Genomic DNA, 19,031 nt, shown 5'->3' with positions numbered 1-19,031 from the left:
TGATTCAGAGAAAGTTTGCATTTCAAATGGGCATGGAAGAAATGGAAGAGGAACAGGTTGGAGGCCACTGGAGAAATAGTAAGCACGCAAAGTGAACTGCACCCAAAATTTTTCAAGTGACTCATTTATTCCTGATAGTAGTATCTCATAAAAAGCTTGTCATTCATGAGTAGCAGGAATTTTTTTTCTAAGTTAAAAAAAAAAGTAATAGTATTTTAATTAAATAGTCTCAGTTTAATTTAAGGAGGGACTCAATTATAGAACTCCTTAAGGAAAAATAATGGATTTAATAGATATTCCACTCTAAAAACTCCCTACTGACTGGGTTCTCTCCAATTAGCATTTTCACTCTTACTTCAGCATTTCTAAATAATATGCCGTTCTACCCTTTAATTACATAAAAATATAGTGTACACATTGTATAGCATACACTGAGGACCGACTTTCGAAAAGCAAATTAAGAGAACTGTGATTTTGGTTCAGCAACTCTAGACTGAAAACATTCAAAGCTACATGCAGTGTTATCTTGGAGCAATAAGACAGTCAGTCAAGGGCATATTTATCAATGAATACATATCAACATATAATTTTTCTGAAAATGTGTTCTCCTCCCTGCTTGTGCAATGACCTAGGGGTATAAATTGGAATGTGCACTGCAAATAAATATTTATAATACTCGATCAGACCTCAGAGAAGTCTATAGCTCAAAACACAGCTTACAGTTGTATCTAAAGAAAGAAAATTAAAAAGTGTATCTGGTAAAAAAAAAAAAATCAGGATACAAAAGAAAGTGTAAGTATATTCCTTCTGTTTAAAAAGAGGGAGGAGAAATTGTATTAATATTTGCATTTCATGAAGACACTCTGGAAACAAGAAAGTGGCTTTATGGGTGTGAAGGTGGGAACCGGACAGATCAGGCATGGGTGGGAGGCTCCTTCATGCATACTTTCCATTTTTTGAACCCTGTGAATGTATTATCTATTCAACAAATCAAGTGAATGATAATTAAATTTCTGTAAAGTTGATGGTTAACATCATATAGAACTATTGCCTGCATGCACAAGAGTCCATTTTTAACACTTCATTATGACGATAAGCCTAGGCTTTTTGTGCATTTATATCTCATGATTTCCTATGGTATAAAATTACCCATGCCTGTTTTAATGGCCTTATTGTATCCAGTAGTAGCCTGTTACTATATCCCTAGCACTGAATATAGCATTTAGCACATTAAAGATGGTAACTATGTTTGTCAGATAAATGGATGGTTAAATTACAAGTTGCCACAAATTGTTTTTGGTAGTAACAGAATACTAAATCAGGAATTGCAAACTACTATGGCCAGGTATATGTTACAATTAGTACTTGGAAGTTCTGGGGTGTGTGTCTCTATAAACCCCAGAACCTTGAAGAGACTGGTTATCAGAAGTGAGTTATAAAACTGAAATGGGAACTTCTTCAGGGCAAAGATTCAACATAAGACAAATAAGTAACAATATGAACGCAGTGGTCCTAGCACTACAGAGGAGTTCTGGAGGTACCCTACAGATCCATTCTCAGTTCATGACCCTTCTCTCCTACAAAGCAGTTAGATATAGCATGTCTCTGCCTTAATCACAGCCATCTCTCAGAAAAGCCCTGCTTGGAAATGCAGGCAGTTCTGAAATGCCCACAACTCAGGGCAAAGTTCTAAACCTAGAGACTCTTCCTGGCTGCTCTGTGGTTTCAGCTCATTCCTGCGGATAATCGTAAAGCATGTACTCCTGATCCTCACAAAGAAGGGTTTTCCTCCATTATTTCCACACGGAAGCCAGGGATATTGAAGGGGTAGCAGATCAGTCTCCCAAGGTGATGTCTAAAAACACAGTATGGCATGCTCTGGAAAACAAGGACATCTTCTCACATTAAAAAATGTATGTGTACACACACACACACACACACACACACACACACGCACGCTCTATTGCATTCTTGAACAGCTGCCTAGTACTTCATCATGTGGATATGTCCTATCCCCCCACTGAGGACCATTTTGGTTGTTTATAAGCTTCTTGCAAAATTAAACAGTGTCACTGTGAACATCCTTAGACACATATCTTGTGCACTTGTGTAAATATTTCCTTGGGCTAATGTCCTAAAAGTACAACTGCTGAATCAAAAAGACTGGGCATTTTACATTTTGATACATAGGAAATAGTTTGATCACCTATAATCTCACCAATACATTGTGAACATGCCGATTTCCCACAATTCTGCCAATACTGGGTTTTATCAATATTTACAAGATTTGCCCAGAGGAAAAGAAGATTCCAATAATCTAATTGCCTTTCTAGGTAGTAAGTTTAAATACATTACATTGTTATTTGGATTTCTCACAGTAATTACAAGATCTTTGGAGATCTTGTAATACCATCATCACTCAAAGCTCTCCTGACCTCATTTATGAAGTGGGGTAGAATGCCCATGTAGGGCACACCTGTGACTGAAGAAACGCCTTTGATCTGAGAATACTTCATTAAAAGAAAAGTGTCACTAAATTCATTTGAAAGTGGCAAAATTACATATCTTATGAAATATTCCAGAAATGGCTTCTTACCAGCCACACCAGTTAATAGAAATAAATGAGGCCCTAATTATTTTGTTGTGAATAAATATTCCTTGAATAATGTACAAATTGGCCAGGTATCTTTGAGGAAAGGGAAAGAAATATTTGTTATTTACTTAAATGTGTCCAGGCAGAAAAACTGAGACTCAACATTAAAACGAATCTGATCAATGAAGCACAGCTGGCCAGGGGGGTGGGCGTGGGAGGTGGGATTGGCAACTGAAACCCCAGATATCTGACTAAATCCGTGCTCTCCCCACCACACTACTCTGCTTTCAGAGGCCATGTCTCAACAGGTGATAAAAAGTAACCTATCAATTTTCAGATAACTGTCAGAAAAACACATGAAAGAATCAGTTACTCAGTTTTTCCAGGAACAGTTTATCTCATTGACTAGAGAACTCAACTCAAACCCAATTCTGCCAAATAAAATATATGACAAATAAGATTCGGACGCCAAAACCTATGTGCTCCTGGCTGCAGAGATGGGCTATTTCTACTTGTAGATATTAGTTCCTGGAGAGTGGAGTCTTCTTCCACACTTATTCAGTGCTTACCCAACAGCCTTGCTGTGCTGAATAAGGGGAGGTTTCAAGCATTTATGGGCTCCACACAAATGACTGGGCTACCACAAATGGGAAATATGTCCTTTGTCCTGTGTTTCTGACAGCCATCTGCCTTCCCCACCAGAGACAGACACCCATGTTAGCAATGGAAAACCCAGGTACCACCATGAACCTTTCCCACGCAGAATGGCTGGACTCTGGTTGGGGAGAAAGAGAGTTAAATACGACAGGGATCTTCTTTTCCATCTGGGTTTTCTCCCAGCCCCCCTTCTCTACTTCAGAGATCTCAGGATGTTCCCTAATGTTCAAAAACACAATTTAGTATGAACTAATTCAAGCTGATTCGAAAACATCATGAGCACCAGTCTACTTTCACTTAGCTATAAAAATACATACTTTATAAAATATTGGGATTTTTAAAATAAAACATTTTAGATTTATAAAAAATATATAAAGATGAACCTAATGACCTACCCATGTAACTTACAACCCAATGTCAGACATACGGGGGCCACTACAGTTGAAGTCTCTCTGTGATTTCTCTCTGGTCACTTTCCCTTTCCTCTCCCACAGAGGTGGCCACACGCCTACACTTGACACCTATTTGTCTTTAACTTTTCAGTTGGCTACAAACTTTTCTGTCTCACAAGTCTTGGTTTGCCTTCTGTGGTATTTTTCTGACTCATTTGAGCTGCTACTTTCAAAAAGCCATCTTGTTTCCTAGATAAAACAAAGCTTAGTAGGATCATAAAAGCCTAAATCATCCAAGAGCCATATATGTCTTAGTTTTATTTTAAAGAGGCCACATGCGTGTGTGTGTGTTTGAGGGCATCTCAGAAGGCAGACAGAACTATAAGTTAAAATGAAAATATTACAATTTCCCACTAGGCCAGTTTGTTCTGTATGTTTTCCAGGAGTTAGATACATGACATAGATTGCAGCAAAAATTTGAACAGCTGTTTCCATGATTCATGGTGGTTAGGTGGAAGGGATTATAGACCCACAGTGCTGGTGGAAGCCTCATGCTTAGTGGTTTAATGAGCTAAAATACAATATGGTCTAGTTAATCCAGCTATAATTAGTTAATTAGATTAATTAGATTAAGCTAATAAACTAGTTTTCCATTAATAAATACCATTAGTTTTATTTAAACACATTAATGGTATTTACTAGCGAAAGACACCAGGGAGTCCTTATCCACAAAATGTTTTAGCAGGAGTTGCCTGGTCTGTCTAGATTGCTTACTGTAAATAAGCCTGGAATTTACGGATTTATGGGACACGGCTGGCTAGCTGGCTGCAGAAAGAGGCAGGGGTGTGGCCTCGTAGGCTGTATCATTAATGACATGTTTCACAATCAAAATTATGAGTCTTGTTTCTGCATCCATTACTCAAAAACCCAAACTTGTGAGTAATTCCAAACTGAAACACAGCCTGATATGTTCTGATTGCTATGATAGGCATTCCTTAATCTCTCTTGCAAGATGAATGGACTACCTATAGATTTTTTTTTTTTTATCTTTAGTTACAAGTACAAATTGGGCTAAGTCACCTCATTGAAAGAGAGGCTCAAATTGCTGGCCTGAAGGATACATTCAGCCTATAGGTGCATTCTGCTTAATCCACATTACTTTACATTATTTCCGAATTTAAATGCTGTAACAGGGCATCTGCTTTCTGATTTGCCCCATTACCCACCATTACTCCTAATGTTACATGAACTTCAAGTGTTTATATTATCTTCCTGGGTTCTTCTGCAAAAACAAACATACTAAAATTAACAGAGGAATTATTTTAATTATAATTAATTATTTTAATTATTTAATTAAAATAATTATAATTATAATTAAATATATAATAATTTAATTTTTCATAAAATAATTATCAGGCAGATTGGGAACTTCGAACGTCAAAAACCAAGCAAATCCAATTTCATTTCAAAATGAATGAAAACGGTCCTTAAGCAAAATGACTGTTGGAAAAACATGACATATATTTGGCTTTTACTTGAAATTATGTCCCCATGTGAAGTCTGTAAGATCAAGTTTCAAAATTCTCCTGCACCTTCTTCCCTCTTGCTTGGATGGGAGACACCTGTTATCTCACCAGGTCCTGAGGATGGGACTTCAGGCTTTTTGTTTTACAAGCCAAGTCAAACACTGTTCAGGTGATGAAGTCCAGAGGTTACACTTAGAAAGGTTTAAGTGTGCAGCCTTCGCAAGAAATAGCTTCCTGCAGGAGGAGTGGACATACTCAGGCTGGGGCTCACCTTGGGAGTGCTGCTCCTGTCCCCTGGCCCCGGGGACCGGCTGCTGTTGTTATTCCAGCCAGCGTCCTGAAAGATGTCAGGACTCTGCAGCCGAACCTGGCGGGACACGACGAGGTGAACATGCCTTTCACTGGCCTGGGGGAGAAGACACAGACATTAGCCACTCTCAGAGCTTCCATCCAACGTGGCCGGCACCAGGGGCTTACCAACATGCGAGTTTTATTCTACTCTAATGGAAACAAATGGTGTCTAGTATTTCTCATGGCAGTGCCCATTTTGTAATTTGGCAAGAACATGAGAATTATTTCCTTTATCTTTAAATCAGGGAATGTAACCTGCTTCAAGGGAAAAACTAGGGAAGGTTTGACTTATGCAACAGTTTTTGCAAAGACATCATCAAACATTGTTATTTTTAAGGGACAGCTCCACTGCACACAAGCCACATCTGAAGGACTTCTCAGAGAGAACAGAGTACACAGTGTAAAGTCTAAAACCCGGACCGAAGGTAAACAGTACAGAAAAAGGAACAGAGTTGGTGGCAGCAACTCTACTACCACAGGAAGAGAAATCCTGCATCTACAGTGCTAGACACGTAGGCATGGGAAAGGACGAACACTTTAGCAATACAGGGATGACTTAATAGGTTCCAAGACAGCCTGATTAAAGGTCTTTGCCTTGATCCTTTATTTTTTATGTGACTATCACTAATTCTGACTCCTCTTCCTCTTTGCTATATACACTGATGCTTGCACAGAACATTCCAAACAAATACATTTCTTACTGGGGAGGTCCACTCCACACCATAAATTTACAAATTGGCTTTCTGCCACAGATGAATTTCATTTCTGTTTGAGAGCATTACTCATTTTTCCACAACTGCTGACTACCGAGGCTCCAGATCCACAAGGCAGACAGAGGAGACCTTAGCCCTGTGAATTGTACATTAATAAAGCTCCCTGATGGCCCAGAGTTGATTAGAAAGGTCCCCAAGAAAGACTAGATTTGGGGACAAGGTGGAAAAGAGAGGAGTAAGTTTCTGGGGTTCTCCTCTTCACCCCACCCCCTGACCGCTCACTACAACAGCAGAGATGGACATTGGCCCACCTGCCTTTCTTCCTTTACAGGTATGGCTATCAGACCATGGAAAAATCAGGTCATGAAGGACGACCTTGTTTTTAAAACCTTAATCAATCAGAGCCCCATCAATGAATTCAGATCCCCACGGTTGTCCAACCAGCCCAAACCTTCATGGTTTTGCATCCTTACGTTAATAAACATTTCTTCTCAGAGCTCTCTTGAAACTTAGGGATCATCAACTGGGTAGCTGTAAATCAGAGGAAATTTTAAAAACAACCTCTGAAGTGCATTAAGAGTGTATTGGTGGATGGTGGGCCAGTTGAGTGGATTCATCTGTGTAATTCCGTAATTACAAAAATCCTACTGAACAGGGCCCGAAAAGCAAGTTCAAGTTTTCACTCATGTTCCTTCACATAAAGCCCAGTCATCCCTTTTGCTGGTCTACTCAATGCTCACTTACATACCTTCCCTCGGTTCTTTGCCTATCTTGAATTCCTTGGTGTTTCTTATCACCTTTAGAGCTTGCATCAGAACAAAAATAACAAGCTCAGGAAACAATAATGAAGCAAGAAGACATGAAGAACTACAATATGAGCCAGCTAAACTCAATTCTTAGAGTATTTTGTAATAATGTTTTTCTTTATACTGTAAGCCTCACTTATCCTAATGAGGTTATCGTTAGGAACTTTCTGAAGCAAAAATGACTAAGAGATAAGTGGAAAATACTCCAGTCAAAACTCCAACTGCTGAGCCCAAATTTGCTCCTTATCTTCAGGGAAACTCCAATGTTTTAAAGGATCTCAGCAGTGGGTTTGTCTTTGGCCTGCATATTGTATCACGTTCACTTGGCCCAGGAGCAATCATGTGATGTAGGCACCTCATAAGAATTGAGGAAAATCTGAGACATATCAAATCAACTTGCCAGGTAAAATTCAAAATGCCAGGGAGCAGCATGGGAGAGCTGTTTAATTCATATTTTCAAACACAAATTTCTCACCGGATTTTCAAATGCCGACTTTGGTAGTAAGCTGTTGGCAGGAACAACGCTCCAATAAATAACCCTGGTATCAATTTACTTGGAAATAAATTCTCCACAAGGCTGGGTCTGTGGCTCTTAACCAGCCACCTTACAAACTGCTCTCAGGGAGACTCCATCGGTTTCACTTTCCTTCCTGGTGTTTGAAGCTGTCAGGTGGAAAATAGGCTAATGTGTTTGTACTGGCTCTAGCCCTTAGGAGCAGCCGGATCTAGCGTCGAGAAACAGCCCTTAGAACCAGCAAGTCTTTCTTTCTGTGGGTGTGAAGGTGAAGTGTGAGAAGGGGGGTGAGGGGAGACAGAAACTTTTTTATTGCTTAGCCACATCATATGTGCCAGAAAGATGGGTGCAGCAGATCGTTGGCTTCAATAGCACGCTCAGAGGAAGAGCATGCTACAAGACAGGGGTAGGATAGCATCTCTTGGAAGCCACAATTGTGGCTATCTTGAGTAGCAGACAAGGCTAGAGGACAATCCTTTTCGGGTGAAGTTTCCTCTCTTCTTTCTCCTTTAAACAGCCTCAGTTTTCGAGGCAAACTCTGGACACGATGGTTACAAGCCGCATAGGCCGACTGCTGTACCTATTTCTCCTTCTTCTTCCAAGAGCCCAAGCGTTAAACCCTCTCTCCTTTCTATAGGTTAAAGGGAAGCACTTCTAAGGGCCTTCATGTTCTCGCCTGGGGACCTCAGCTTGTTGGTAGCTGTTCTGTCTCCACAGCTGACACGTGCCTGCTCTGAGCCAGTCACTTCACTAAGAGCCTTGGGGAGATGGCTCCTGTCCTCCGATTGTCCTACTTCAGGGACAGGCAGGAACAGGTGCCGTGAAAGAGATATGGGCTACACGCGTGAGACTCTCTAGGCTGGAACCCACTACTTCTAGCCAAGGAAATAGGAAAAATCTAATATTCAGAGAAAACCAAAGGGTTAAAACTGAGTAGCATTTATCATGATAAGGCTTGTCTTTTTGGGTGATGGTTTAAGGATTATTTTTCTCTGCTCTTTTGAGATTTGACTCAAGACTGCCAATAATATTTATATGACGGGACTAAGCAGAGGCCACAGAAGGGAATCATAGTCTGGCAGCCTCATTTAGGTGTAGCCCATTTAAAAATAATAAAATCCCACCTCTTGTAACTGGAAAGAGGAGTCTGAAAGCTCTATGCTGACGTCTTGCAAGGCAAGCATCCTGTACAGTCATGTTCAGCCCGGGGAATGGTTCTTTTCCCTACAGAAGCCACTGTGGCCAATAAGAAGTGTTCATAGTGTCAGGATACCACACAGATCAGAAACTTCACAGAGAGGACAAATGGAAAATCAAAGACGCCACCACGCAAAGCAGGAGAGGCATTTTGCAGAGCTGTACATCTGAGCAGAGGGCGTCTTTCTACTGTTCTGCACTGCTCGGGGCCACGCAATGGCGAAGGCAGCCAGTGAGAACTAGGGCAGACCGAGACTTGAGAGTGCCCCTGTACTTCAAGGTGTGACCTCCTCACCTAGCCCAGGGCTTCACCTATTCACTGTGAAGGAGGATTGACTCAAATCACATGCATTACACCATTTGCTGCTTTAAAATATATATATGCTTAAATAAAACAGTTTTTAACATTCTAAAGACCTGAAACAGGGAAATTCCAAGCTGTTAGGCATCCAGACTATTGCTCAGAGCAGGGAGACCATAAACACACAACTCTTATAACACCATTATGGGTCCACAGGCGACCCATGCTTGACTGGAGAACTCTTGTTACAGAGACAAGTGAAAGCTACAGTTGCATCTATAATAACATAAGCTTGTCTTTCCTTAGTGTTCCACCAACAAAGGTTTTAATGAGCATTTCTTAAAAAATAATTCATCCTGCATCTGCATTCCCTACTCATTTCTTTTCCCAGGATCCCAGAGGGAGACAGTCTAGCTTTGATTTTCAATGTATGGTTGTAGGGATGGTTTTTGTTTTTTTCCTATACTCTCTGGGGTTGCCCCATCTTAGCTTCCCTTCCACCAATTACTCAAGGATCCTTGTCAGTTCATCTGTCTTGTGCTCACAATGCCCTGGGAAATTGTGGGGCACTGGTTCCATATCATTAAATAGCCACATATATGGAAGAGATGTCAGATAGCTAAGCCAACATTCTCTCTGTAACTCAGGCTTCAGTTCCCCCACAAAATCCTTGCCATGTTGTCACCCAGCTCATGCTTCAGTGCCTCCAATGACCGTGAACTCACTGTGTCCCAGGGCAGTGTGGGCCGTTCTTAGATAGTGCTAATTAGAAAATTTGTCCTTGGGCTGAGCTAAATGTGCCATTTTCTTGCTTGCCCATTGGCTCCAGTCATACCCTCTCAGATAGCTCCAAATCAATTTCTGTGGGACAATCTTACTTGAAGATAAGGCTCACTCTTCTCTCTTAGCTCTTCTCCTTTCCAGGTCAAATATTTCTACTTTAATATTTCATATGTTTTCAAATCATCTCAAAAGCTTGACAAACTCTAACTTCCTCTAATAAATTTGAGCGGGGTGTGTGTATATAGAATCAGACCTGGAAGAACCAATATAGAGTAGTTTCTTCGCTGGTGGACCAGCTGTACCCAGGACCTCAGTGATGGGGTTCCTGTTTTGCCACGTCATACATCCATAGGGGATTAGCTCTGTGAAGCCAAGAGCTCCATAGATGTCAGTCTTCATTATTAGTGATTAATTAGAAGATGACAAGGAGGTTCCCAGGGCCTCACTAAGGGACACCTTACATCAGTACAGCCTAGCTTTGAGATCACATAAGGCACATAGATCCTACATGGCAATACAGACCACAGGAGGCATCAGAACCATCGCCAGTTGGTAGGCTAGAAAAATACCAAAGTCACCAGTCATTTGTTGACCTGGCAACATACCACACAATGAGATGCAGAAACAAAGTCCTTGCCCTACGCCTCTCTTCCAGTGAACAAGAGAAATTCTGAGAAAAATACCTCTCACTGAGCAAAAAGTTGGGGTTCCAGAAATAGAATTCCTGAACAAGCTAACACGGTGCACTGTAAGCGGAGAGTTTCTAGAAAACAAGCTTGGCGCAAGCAAACCTGAGGTGCGCAGATTTGTCCATCGTTGAAACATTAGCTCCTAGCATAGCTCCTGGCACATTTTTAAAAGAATTCAAGAATATCTTCTGCTGGAGAGGCAGCAGCTACTTTAGTGAGCAAAGAGCAACCAGAGTCTGGCCAAGGAAAAAGGAAATTAAGGAGGCTTTGAGGAAAAGTGGTGAATTGGACCTTAGGATTTGACCAGGGTAGAAAAAGATTTGAGACAGAAATTTGGTCTACTTTCCCTCTTGACTGTAGCTCCATATTCATCCTTCTGCTCCCAGAAGCACATCTTTAAGGGCTAGATGTTAATGATGACATTAATGATGTACACAGGGTCATACAGAGGTCAATGACAAGGTCAAAATAAGAATTTAGTTCTTGAGTTCTCGTGGCTGATTGCCGAGTCAGCAGAACGACCCAGGTCCTTTGCCTCAAACATCATTTCTTTATGGTATCTAGAAGTTATTCTCGTGGTTGATTCTGTTCTGTGGCGTTAAAAAAAAATGCACATGGGATATTTTGAGTTGGAGGAAGGGCAGTGTAGCCTCAAGATTCCCTAATATTAAATAAAAATAGATTCCCTAATATTTGTAGTGTGGAGCTGTGCATGAGATTCACTGACAAAATTCTAAGCTGAAAAGCTGTACAGTTTACCAAGTCATGCTTTATCATGAATGCATGAAATTTAGAGCCCTGTATAAAAATCATCTGGACTTTAAGAATTCAGCTCAAGAAGACAGTTTTTACATTTATGTATTCTTTAGCCTTTGTATTAAATTTATTACAATGCCATGTTAAGAAAATTGGTTTAAATGGGGATTTGACTCTGTATTAGCTGTGCTGATCTGTAAAAAGCACATTGATCTATCAGGTCTTATTTCACTGGCAGTTCTTACTGGCTCCAGGGGACAAAAGTTCTGTCTTTTTTCCGGTTGTGCAAAACTCATGAGCTGGAATCACATATTCAGAACAAATGTAGGTAATACGAGTAGTTCATTATTTACTTTCCGGCTCTGACTAGAGGCTGCTCACATTCTTTTGAAAAGTCTGAAGAGCCTGGTTGCCAGTTGTTCTTTGATAAAATAACTTCTAATTTAAATATTAATTCATGGAAAGGGAACAAAAATTCACACATCTGTAAGTATTAATGAAAACCTAGAGGTTATCATCCCCTCTACAAATGGCTTTGAATTTTTTTTTCAGCTTCTGCCTGAAGTCTGGTAGTTGCCTAGGAAAAAAAACACACAGGAAGGAGACTCAAATTTGAAATCCAAAATTACTTTCTTCATTTCTTAATTGTATATATTTGAGCTCACTGCTCCAGAATTGTAGATGAGAGCATCTCAGAATAGGCATAGTATTGTCAGTGTAAATCATTTGCATACTGATTAGTAGAGAGAGATGCAATCTTTTTTTTTTTTTTTAAGATTTTATTTATCTATTTGTTAGAGAGCATGCACACACAAGCAGGGGGAGCTGCAGGCAGAGGGAGAAGCAGGCTCCTAGCTGAGCAGGGAGCATGATGTGGGACTCGATCCCAGGACCCTTGGATCATGACCTGAGCCAGAGGCAGATGCTTAACCACTGAGCCACCCAGGCGTCCCACCTACAATGATTCTAGACATGGTGCTCAAAAAATTAAGAAATTGATAATGGAGAAAAATAAAGTTGTCCTAAGTTTATTGGAGTCAACTACTCCAAATATTGGAGTCAAATGCTCCATATTTGAAGCTTCTGTCTCCTTAGGGCTTTTCCTCCTAGAGGAGTCCGTCTTACTCCTGGGCTCTGACACCTGGGGCTGCTGAGTAAGTGGGGGTTAGGACTCTACATATGTAAGTTGGTCAAATTTAAAATAGTTGTGGCTTCTCTGTAATAACTTTTCCCTGAAATAATGGAGAAAAAGTCAAGTGTGGTACTGTGGGAGAAAACATGACCAAAAGGACATGTTGTCTGGGAATTTCTTTCTAAGGCAAGTATGATTCATGGAGGAGATACACGAAGGCCAGGCAGCCAAGGATTGGTTGGTAACTTGAGTCTCCACCTTTGAAGGGTATTAAGCCTAATTCCCCCAGCCTGGTGTGTGTTACAAGTATCACATAAATAAAATCCACTCTTGAGATTGCTTAACTGGATTTTCCCAGCACTCTACTTTTTCCATTTCTTTTCCAACTAGCTTTGCCCAAGTCTTTAAAAGAAATTTTTTTTCCTTTTCCCCTGCTTATAAAGCATGTTGGCTTTGTTTAGTAAGCAGAAGACTCTTTTAGGAAGTCCCACTGTTAGGCAAGATTTTACTTCATAAATTTACTTTCTCAGGGAAAAAATTTTCCCTCTTCTGTTATTAATCTACCAAAGTAGAATGCCACATGTAATCAAAATTTTTCCAAATGGCATGAGTAAGGGAGTTTTTCTTTTGCCTGTTGTGGAGTATCGTTGGCAGATTAGCTCTAGAATGTGAGCCCAGACTGACCTGCAGAGGGAGTTGACAAATACGACACGAAAATAAAATTGATGATCACCTTAAAAGTCTACTTTTAAAGTGGGGGAAAAATCATGCTTAGAGTGCAGTTTGTTCATGACGAGAAAAATTATTCTTCCTTTTCCATGGGTTAATGTTTTCATAAACATCTATTTTCTATTCTCACCCATTGACACATACAGGCTAGAACCACTTGCTAAATTCTGACTTGACTGTATTTGAGATCTGGGACAAGAATATGTCCCAAGCTCTACAAGGCCAGGAACTGTGTCAGTCTTGTTTACCACTGTATCCACACACTTGTCAGCACCTAAAGGGTGCTCAACCAGTAACAACTGAAGAAATTCAAGAGGAAAAGATGTAGAAATTCCATCTTGGAGACAAACAGCATGTAAAAGTCGATTTGGTGTTTGTTCTTTGGTAAATGGTTTGATGAAAAATCCCTAAGAGATGGAATTAATGCATAAATTCTAATCTTCTGTATATTTACATTTTTATAACTTGACTCAATTTATTCATTCAGCAAATATTTATCGAGTGTCTATTCTTGCCAGGCATTTCTGTAAGTGCTCGATACACAATACTGTATTATTCTATACTAGGCAAACAGGTGATAAAGTAATTAGTTGGTAGGAAAAAATAAAGCAGATTAAATAAAGGATATAGAGCTGGGGTGGGAGAAGCTATTTTAAATGAGATGGTCAGTGAAGGTGACATTTAAGGAGACCTGAATGAAGCATGGCAGTTAGACATTTGGAAGATTCTTCCAGTCAGAGGGATAGCAAGAACATCAGCCTTGATGCGAAAAAGGTCTTGCAGCTTTTGAGGAGTAGTAGCAAGAAGGCAATGTGACTGAGCATGGTAAGGCAAGGGTGAGAATACTAGAAACCCTCTTTCTTTGCTTAAGAAATGAAGCTAGAAAGGTAACTAAAGGCCAAATTACATATGGCTCTGAAGGTTATTGTTAAGATTTGGAAATTTTACTCTGAGTGTCTTGGGAAGCTTGAGAGAGCTGAGCACAGGAGTGACACAATGGGACTGACTGTCGATTGGCCATCGACCTGCCATGTAGAGAGCAGAGGCAGAGAATCAGGTGTGGAGTCCAAAAGACCAGGTGGGAGGTCTCTCACAGAGACCCAATGCCAATGGTGCATGCCTGAGGGAAGCCGTGGAGGTGGTGAGAAATGGATTACAGAGAGAGCATACTGAAGAGAGTAAGAGATTCTTTGGGCCCAAATAACTGGGCAAATGGTGCCATTTCTAGAGACTGAAAAAGGCTGAGGAAAGAATAGGTTTGACAAGGAGTAGAGGAAGGAGAAGTCAAGGATTTGGTTTTAGACATTAAGTTTGAGATGCCTTTTACATATTCACATGGAGATACCAAGTAGGCAGTTGGTTATGTAGGTGTGGTGTTCAGACAAGTCGAAGCTGGGCATAAGGACTTGGGAATAGATGGCATAAAGTCCAGAGGGGAAATGCCTCCTGTAACTCTGATCTTCTTCTCCACCTGCTCCACAGACTATGGCCTCAGGGCCCGTTAAGCAGATGAACATCCATCACATTGAGAATCACCCTGAAAGTGGGACACCACCAAGAGCCACATACCACATGTGCTTCCTATCCTGGGGAAGAGAGGAAGTAGGGTAAGTCCCCTTGTACTCTTTGCCTCAGGCTGTCCACATCTACAAGGACAGTATCAGACACTACTTGGTTCTCCTTGAGGAAGAGGGAGAAGATACCACACACATGACAGTGAAGAGCTGTCAACACCTGGAAGAATTCCATGGCTGGAACCCAGAGTAGGGAGACTTGTGTGTGCTTAGGTGACCAAGTTCTAGAAAGCAGGCTCTGTCTTCTGATGATCATCCTCAGCAGAACTTGGTACAAGGTTCATTTAACTACCGCTGCTGACTCGCTGTCTCGTCTTGAAGTATTAATAATTTAGTCACTAAGTGCAAGCTGATGCAGTGTGCCAGGTAATTGCAAATGCTTCATAAGATAAGGCCTCAAATCTGGCCCCTCTCCTATCAGTTCTCTACTACCTTAAGAGAGATCTAGAAAATCATGTCACTTCCTTTTTAAAACCTTCCAATGATACCCCATGGCCTTGAGGATAAAGTCTGAACTTCTTAGCATGGATCTGGTCCTTGCCTCCCAATCCTGCCTTGTCTATGACTGCTTTTTTAATATACACCATGCTCCAGGTATGAATGCTTTTCCTAACCAGCTTTCAGGGAAATGTTCTTTTGTGTTGTATCCCCTTAAAATGACCCTCCCTGCCTTGTCTACCTAGAGAACTTCTGATTCCTCAAAGCTCCAGTTCAAGATCTTCTCTATAAAGAATTCCTAGGCCCATGCAAGCAAAAATCTCTACATCTGAAACAGCACTGTACTTAATTTCTCCATTATATTACTAACACACCATATGACAATTATTTACAGAAAGTCCATCCCCTGTACTAGATTGAGGGTTCCTTTGAGAGAACAGCCCAAGAGGCCATCATCTCTGTGTTCTCTGTACCTGGCACATGCCTAGGTGAGCAGAAAGTTAATACACCTTGGCTAAATGAAGTGAATAAATGGGTTAGAGTACAAGAGCCCAGAAAGCCTGTCCTTCTAAGAATAAAGATGGCAGCTCATTAAACAGTAGAAAAACATGGTGACCCAGCCAAAGGCAACAAGATACATGCTAGGGATTGATGATGCTATGCCAGTCAGGAAAGTGAATTAATTTGAACCAATGTCAGGCTATTGGGAACATAATTTGTATGCCTCTTTTTAGATTCTTCTAGATTCATACTTGAGTTCCCATGGGCTTTCCAAGGAGGTTGGATTCAGCCATGGAGACGGGGCTTAGCCTTAGCCAATCCCATAGTGGTCTCTGTCCACAGGATTCCTGGAGGGTAGATGGCACAGTTTCTTATGGGAGTTAGTACCTCTAGATGTCTTGGATATGTCCAGAATATATCTGAATGACCCCTGGTCTGCAAATAACACACTGGGTACAAGGATGACACAACCCTGCTGACCTTAAGTGATCTTAACCTGGTCAGGTTGCAGCACGTAACCCTTAGTATCTATGGGCAGTCAGATTGGATGGCTGGCAACATTTAGGGAATGTCCATGAGCCTGACACACATCATTTGCTTGAGTAATGTTCTTACCTAGCCCTTTAATCTTGACTCCCAGAAAAGGGGGCACCACATGTCACACATGGTACTAACAGGGCAGGTGGGTCAGGGTAATGAGCATCCTACTCATGCCAGCAGTTTCTAGCCAGGATCTTGGCAATGACCCGTGACTCACCTGAATCAGATGAGCTGCGCTTTCTGGGCTGCCATACCGAAGGTCGTGCCCGTTGATGGCTAACACGCGATCGTTCTCCTCCAGCTGACCATGTCGGTCTGCCACACCACCATTCAACACACTGAAGATGAATACCCCAGGCTCATCCACCCTGCGCACCAGTTTTATTCCAAGCTGCTCCTCAGGGCTGCTTTTGTTGAGAATCACATGAAAATGATCATCTCGGGGCCCATAGGCATCGGGCGCCTGTCCGCTGTTCCTGCTTTGGAACTTCTGCTCACGCAGCACAGTGAGCCGCAGCACCTGGCATGGCTGCCGCAGGAGGCGCAGGGCATAGTTGTGAGGCACGTTGCTGATGTCCATCCCGTTGACCTGGCAGGGGGTGGGCAGGGAGGGGACCGGAAGCTAGAGCAGATCAGCCAGCTCCACCTGCCACAGTCCTTCCTAGAAGCCCCAGGCCCACAGCATCAGCAGGACCCTTCCTTAAAGACTGCCCTGGTTTGTCACTTCTCCTCTGTCCAAATCTCCAGACACCCCCATCTTCCAACATTACTTCTAGCCCCGCTTTCCTTCTGTGTTACCACACCGCCCGTTCAGCTCTCCCGGTGGATGCCATCTCTCTTCAACCTGTCCCTGCACAGGCCCCTAGATTTATTCACAGTCCCAGCCCTCATTCCTGTTGCTTGCCAAACTCAGTGTTCAGCTGAAGGGGTGGGTGGGAGCAGGGGGGAGAAAAAAGGAAGAAAAAGTAGGAAAAAGCAAAACAAGAAAATTTCCCACTTAGGTTCAAATGATTACACTAAACTGCTGTTGAGATTAAACTGAACTGACACTTACTTTCCAGTGATCTCCAGGTGACTTCTTCTCCCTGGGTCATCCATCCTGGAACTTCCGTGGCCTGCCATTGCATGTATGTGTGCGTAGGTGTGTGTGTGTGTATGTGTGTGTGTGTGTGTGTGTGTGTGTGTGTGTGGTCTTAAGGTGGTTGCTGCCTATGAGGTCTTTTGCCCATGTTCTCAACAAAAGGAAAAAGAAAATCTCTGTATAGTTTCAAACAAACTGATGTGAATGAGTTTCTAGGTTCTCTTACTGAAAGGCTGCATCCCTTCATTCTACTTCAACGTCCTCAAGCTCAGCCCTCTCATCTGTGCCTCATTCATTATTTGCGGGGCTGATGCTGCATGGGGCTTTCTGGTTTTCATTACTCTGACTAAGCAGGCCCAGCCAGAAGGCTACAGCCCCTAGTGGTAGTCACTGCTTTGCGAGAAAACAATTTTACGACAGCACCGTACTCTGCGGAGGGTCTTAAGGACAGGGGCCCCACAGAAGAGAGACAACCTTCTTGAATTTCTATGGTTGGGTAGGATTTCTTGGTTAGAGGAGGCTCAGAGTGAAATTTTAAGAGGTCTTCCTGCAGCCCACCATCCCGGTTTTTCGCTGCCCCTTCAGGGATGGATGGAGGCTCTCGCGCACAGAGCAGCTCACCACCTTTGTCCACACCCAGGGGAGCTCACAACTCTTGCTCTGCTCGGTCACTGATCCTGCATCTGCTTTCCCCCATCGCACCCAGCCCAGGAGGCAGCCAGGGGATTCTGCTAGACGGTCTTGGCAGCCCTTTGCCTGCCAGGGCCACTTGAAGGTCCTAAGAATCAAGATGTCTTATTATGCAACCCTCCCGGGCAGGACAGCTCCTTTCCTTGGCAGGGAAGCCACGCAGAGTGTCACCCGACTGCACTGTGGACACGCTCCGGAGCTCGACAGGCCCTGCCTTGTCCTCCACCTCAGAGGCCAGTGGGAGTTTCAGGATTGTTATGACAACTGCTTTAAATTCTTTCTCCTCTTATTCCAAAAAAAGAAGAATTTCTTTGCCAGAGAAATAGCGCATGATGTGTCAGGAACCGGCCCGTCAACCACCTAGAAGGAGTGGGATGAAACCCTCCTCTGGGTATCGGACAGGGAATATAGGACCAGGGAGGGATTTCTTGTCACACTTGCCACCTGTCTGACTTCTGTCTGATCAACAATGCTCCCTTCATCCTTTCTCTTCTTGTCAGAATTCTTCCTGAACGTCCTTCCTGACACTGAAGCCTCAGAGGACAGAAATGCCCACGGGGCGCTGTTCCACCAACATGTCTGCCCCGCAATGTCTGTGGCTTGGTGGGAATAGCTTAGGATTACTTCTTGGTTTTTCTCATGGAGGGCCATTAAGCCCCCAGACATTTAACATGGAGGGGTGTGTGAATGGGAGTGACTAGATAAAATACAGAATGTTCCATTAATCTGCTCTAAAAACAACATAAGATCTACACTCGTTTTATTTTATGTTATCGTTAAAGTAATAGGAGGAGGTAGACGGAAGGAGAGACGAAGAGGAGAAGGAGGTGGAGAGAGGGAAGTGGGGACAGAAGCTGGAGGGGAGATGAGAAAGAAGAGGAGGACAGACAAAATGATACAGAGACAGAACTACTCTTTTATAGAAAGAAGGAGAGACTAGAAGAACAAGACAGAAGGGGACAAAGACCTATCTCAATTATATTACAGGTCTCAGATGAAGAGACCTTTCAACGTGATAACTACGGAAAGAGACCGCTTCACATTTATTTAGCATTTCCTCCATCCATC

The 19,031-nt window shown here is 42.2% G+C and overlaps 1 protein-coding gene across 3 annotated transcripts in view; it reads right to left on the bottom strand.

Annotated features, from left to right (window-relative positions):
* LNX1 (ligand of numb-protein X 1) overlaps positions 1-19,031 on the bottom strand; it is a 116,391-nt gene that overhangs the window by 10,758 nt on the left and 86,602 nt on the right. For all 3 annotated transcript variants that reach the window (XM_021701701.2, XM_021701700.2, XM_044912948.1), the window contains 2 exons: positions 16,410-16,781; positions 5,440-5,574 (listed from right to left, as the gene is read on the bottom strand). In XM_021701701.2, coding sequence (XP_021557376.1) covers positions 5,440-5,574; positions 16,410-16,781 — 507 coding nt within the window. The remainder of the gene's footprint in view (positions 1-5,439; positions 5,575-16,409; positions 16,782-19,031) is intronic.

The sequence above is a fragment of the Neomonachus schauinslandi genome, chromosome 2 (genome assembly GCF_002201575.2).
Source record: "Neomonachus schauinslandi chromosome 2, ASM220157v2, whole genome shotgun sequence".
Classification (NCBI taxonomy): Eukaryota; Metazoa; Chordata; class Mammalia; order Carnivora; family Phocidae; genus Neomonachus; species Neomonachus schauinslandi.
Note: the sequence above shows the minus strand (reverse complement) of the source record. Positions and strands in the feature narration are given on the sequence as shown.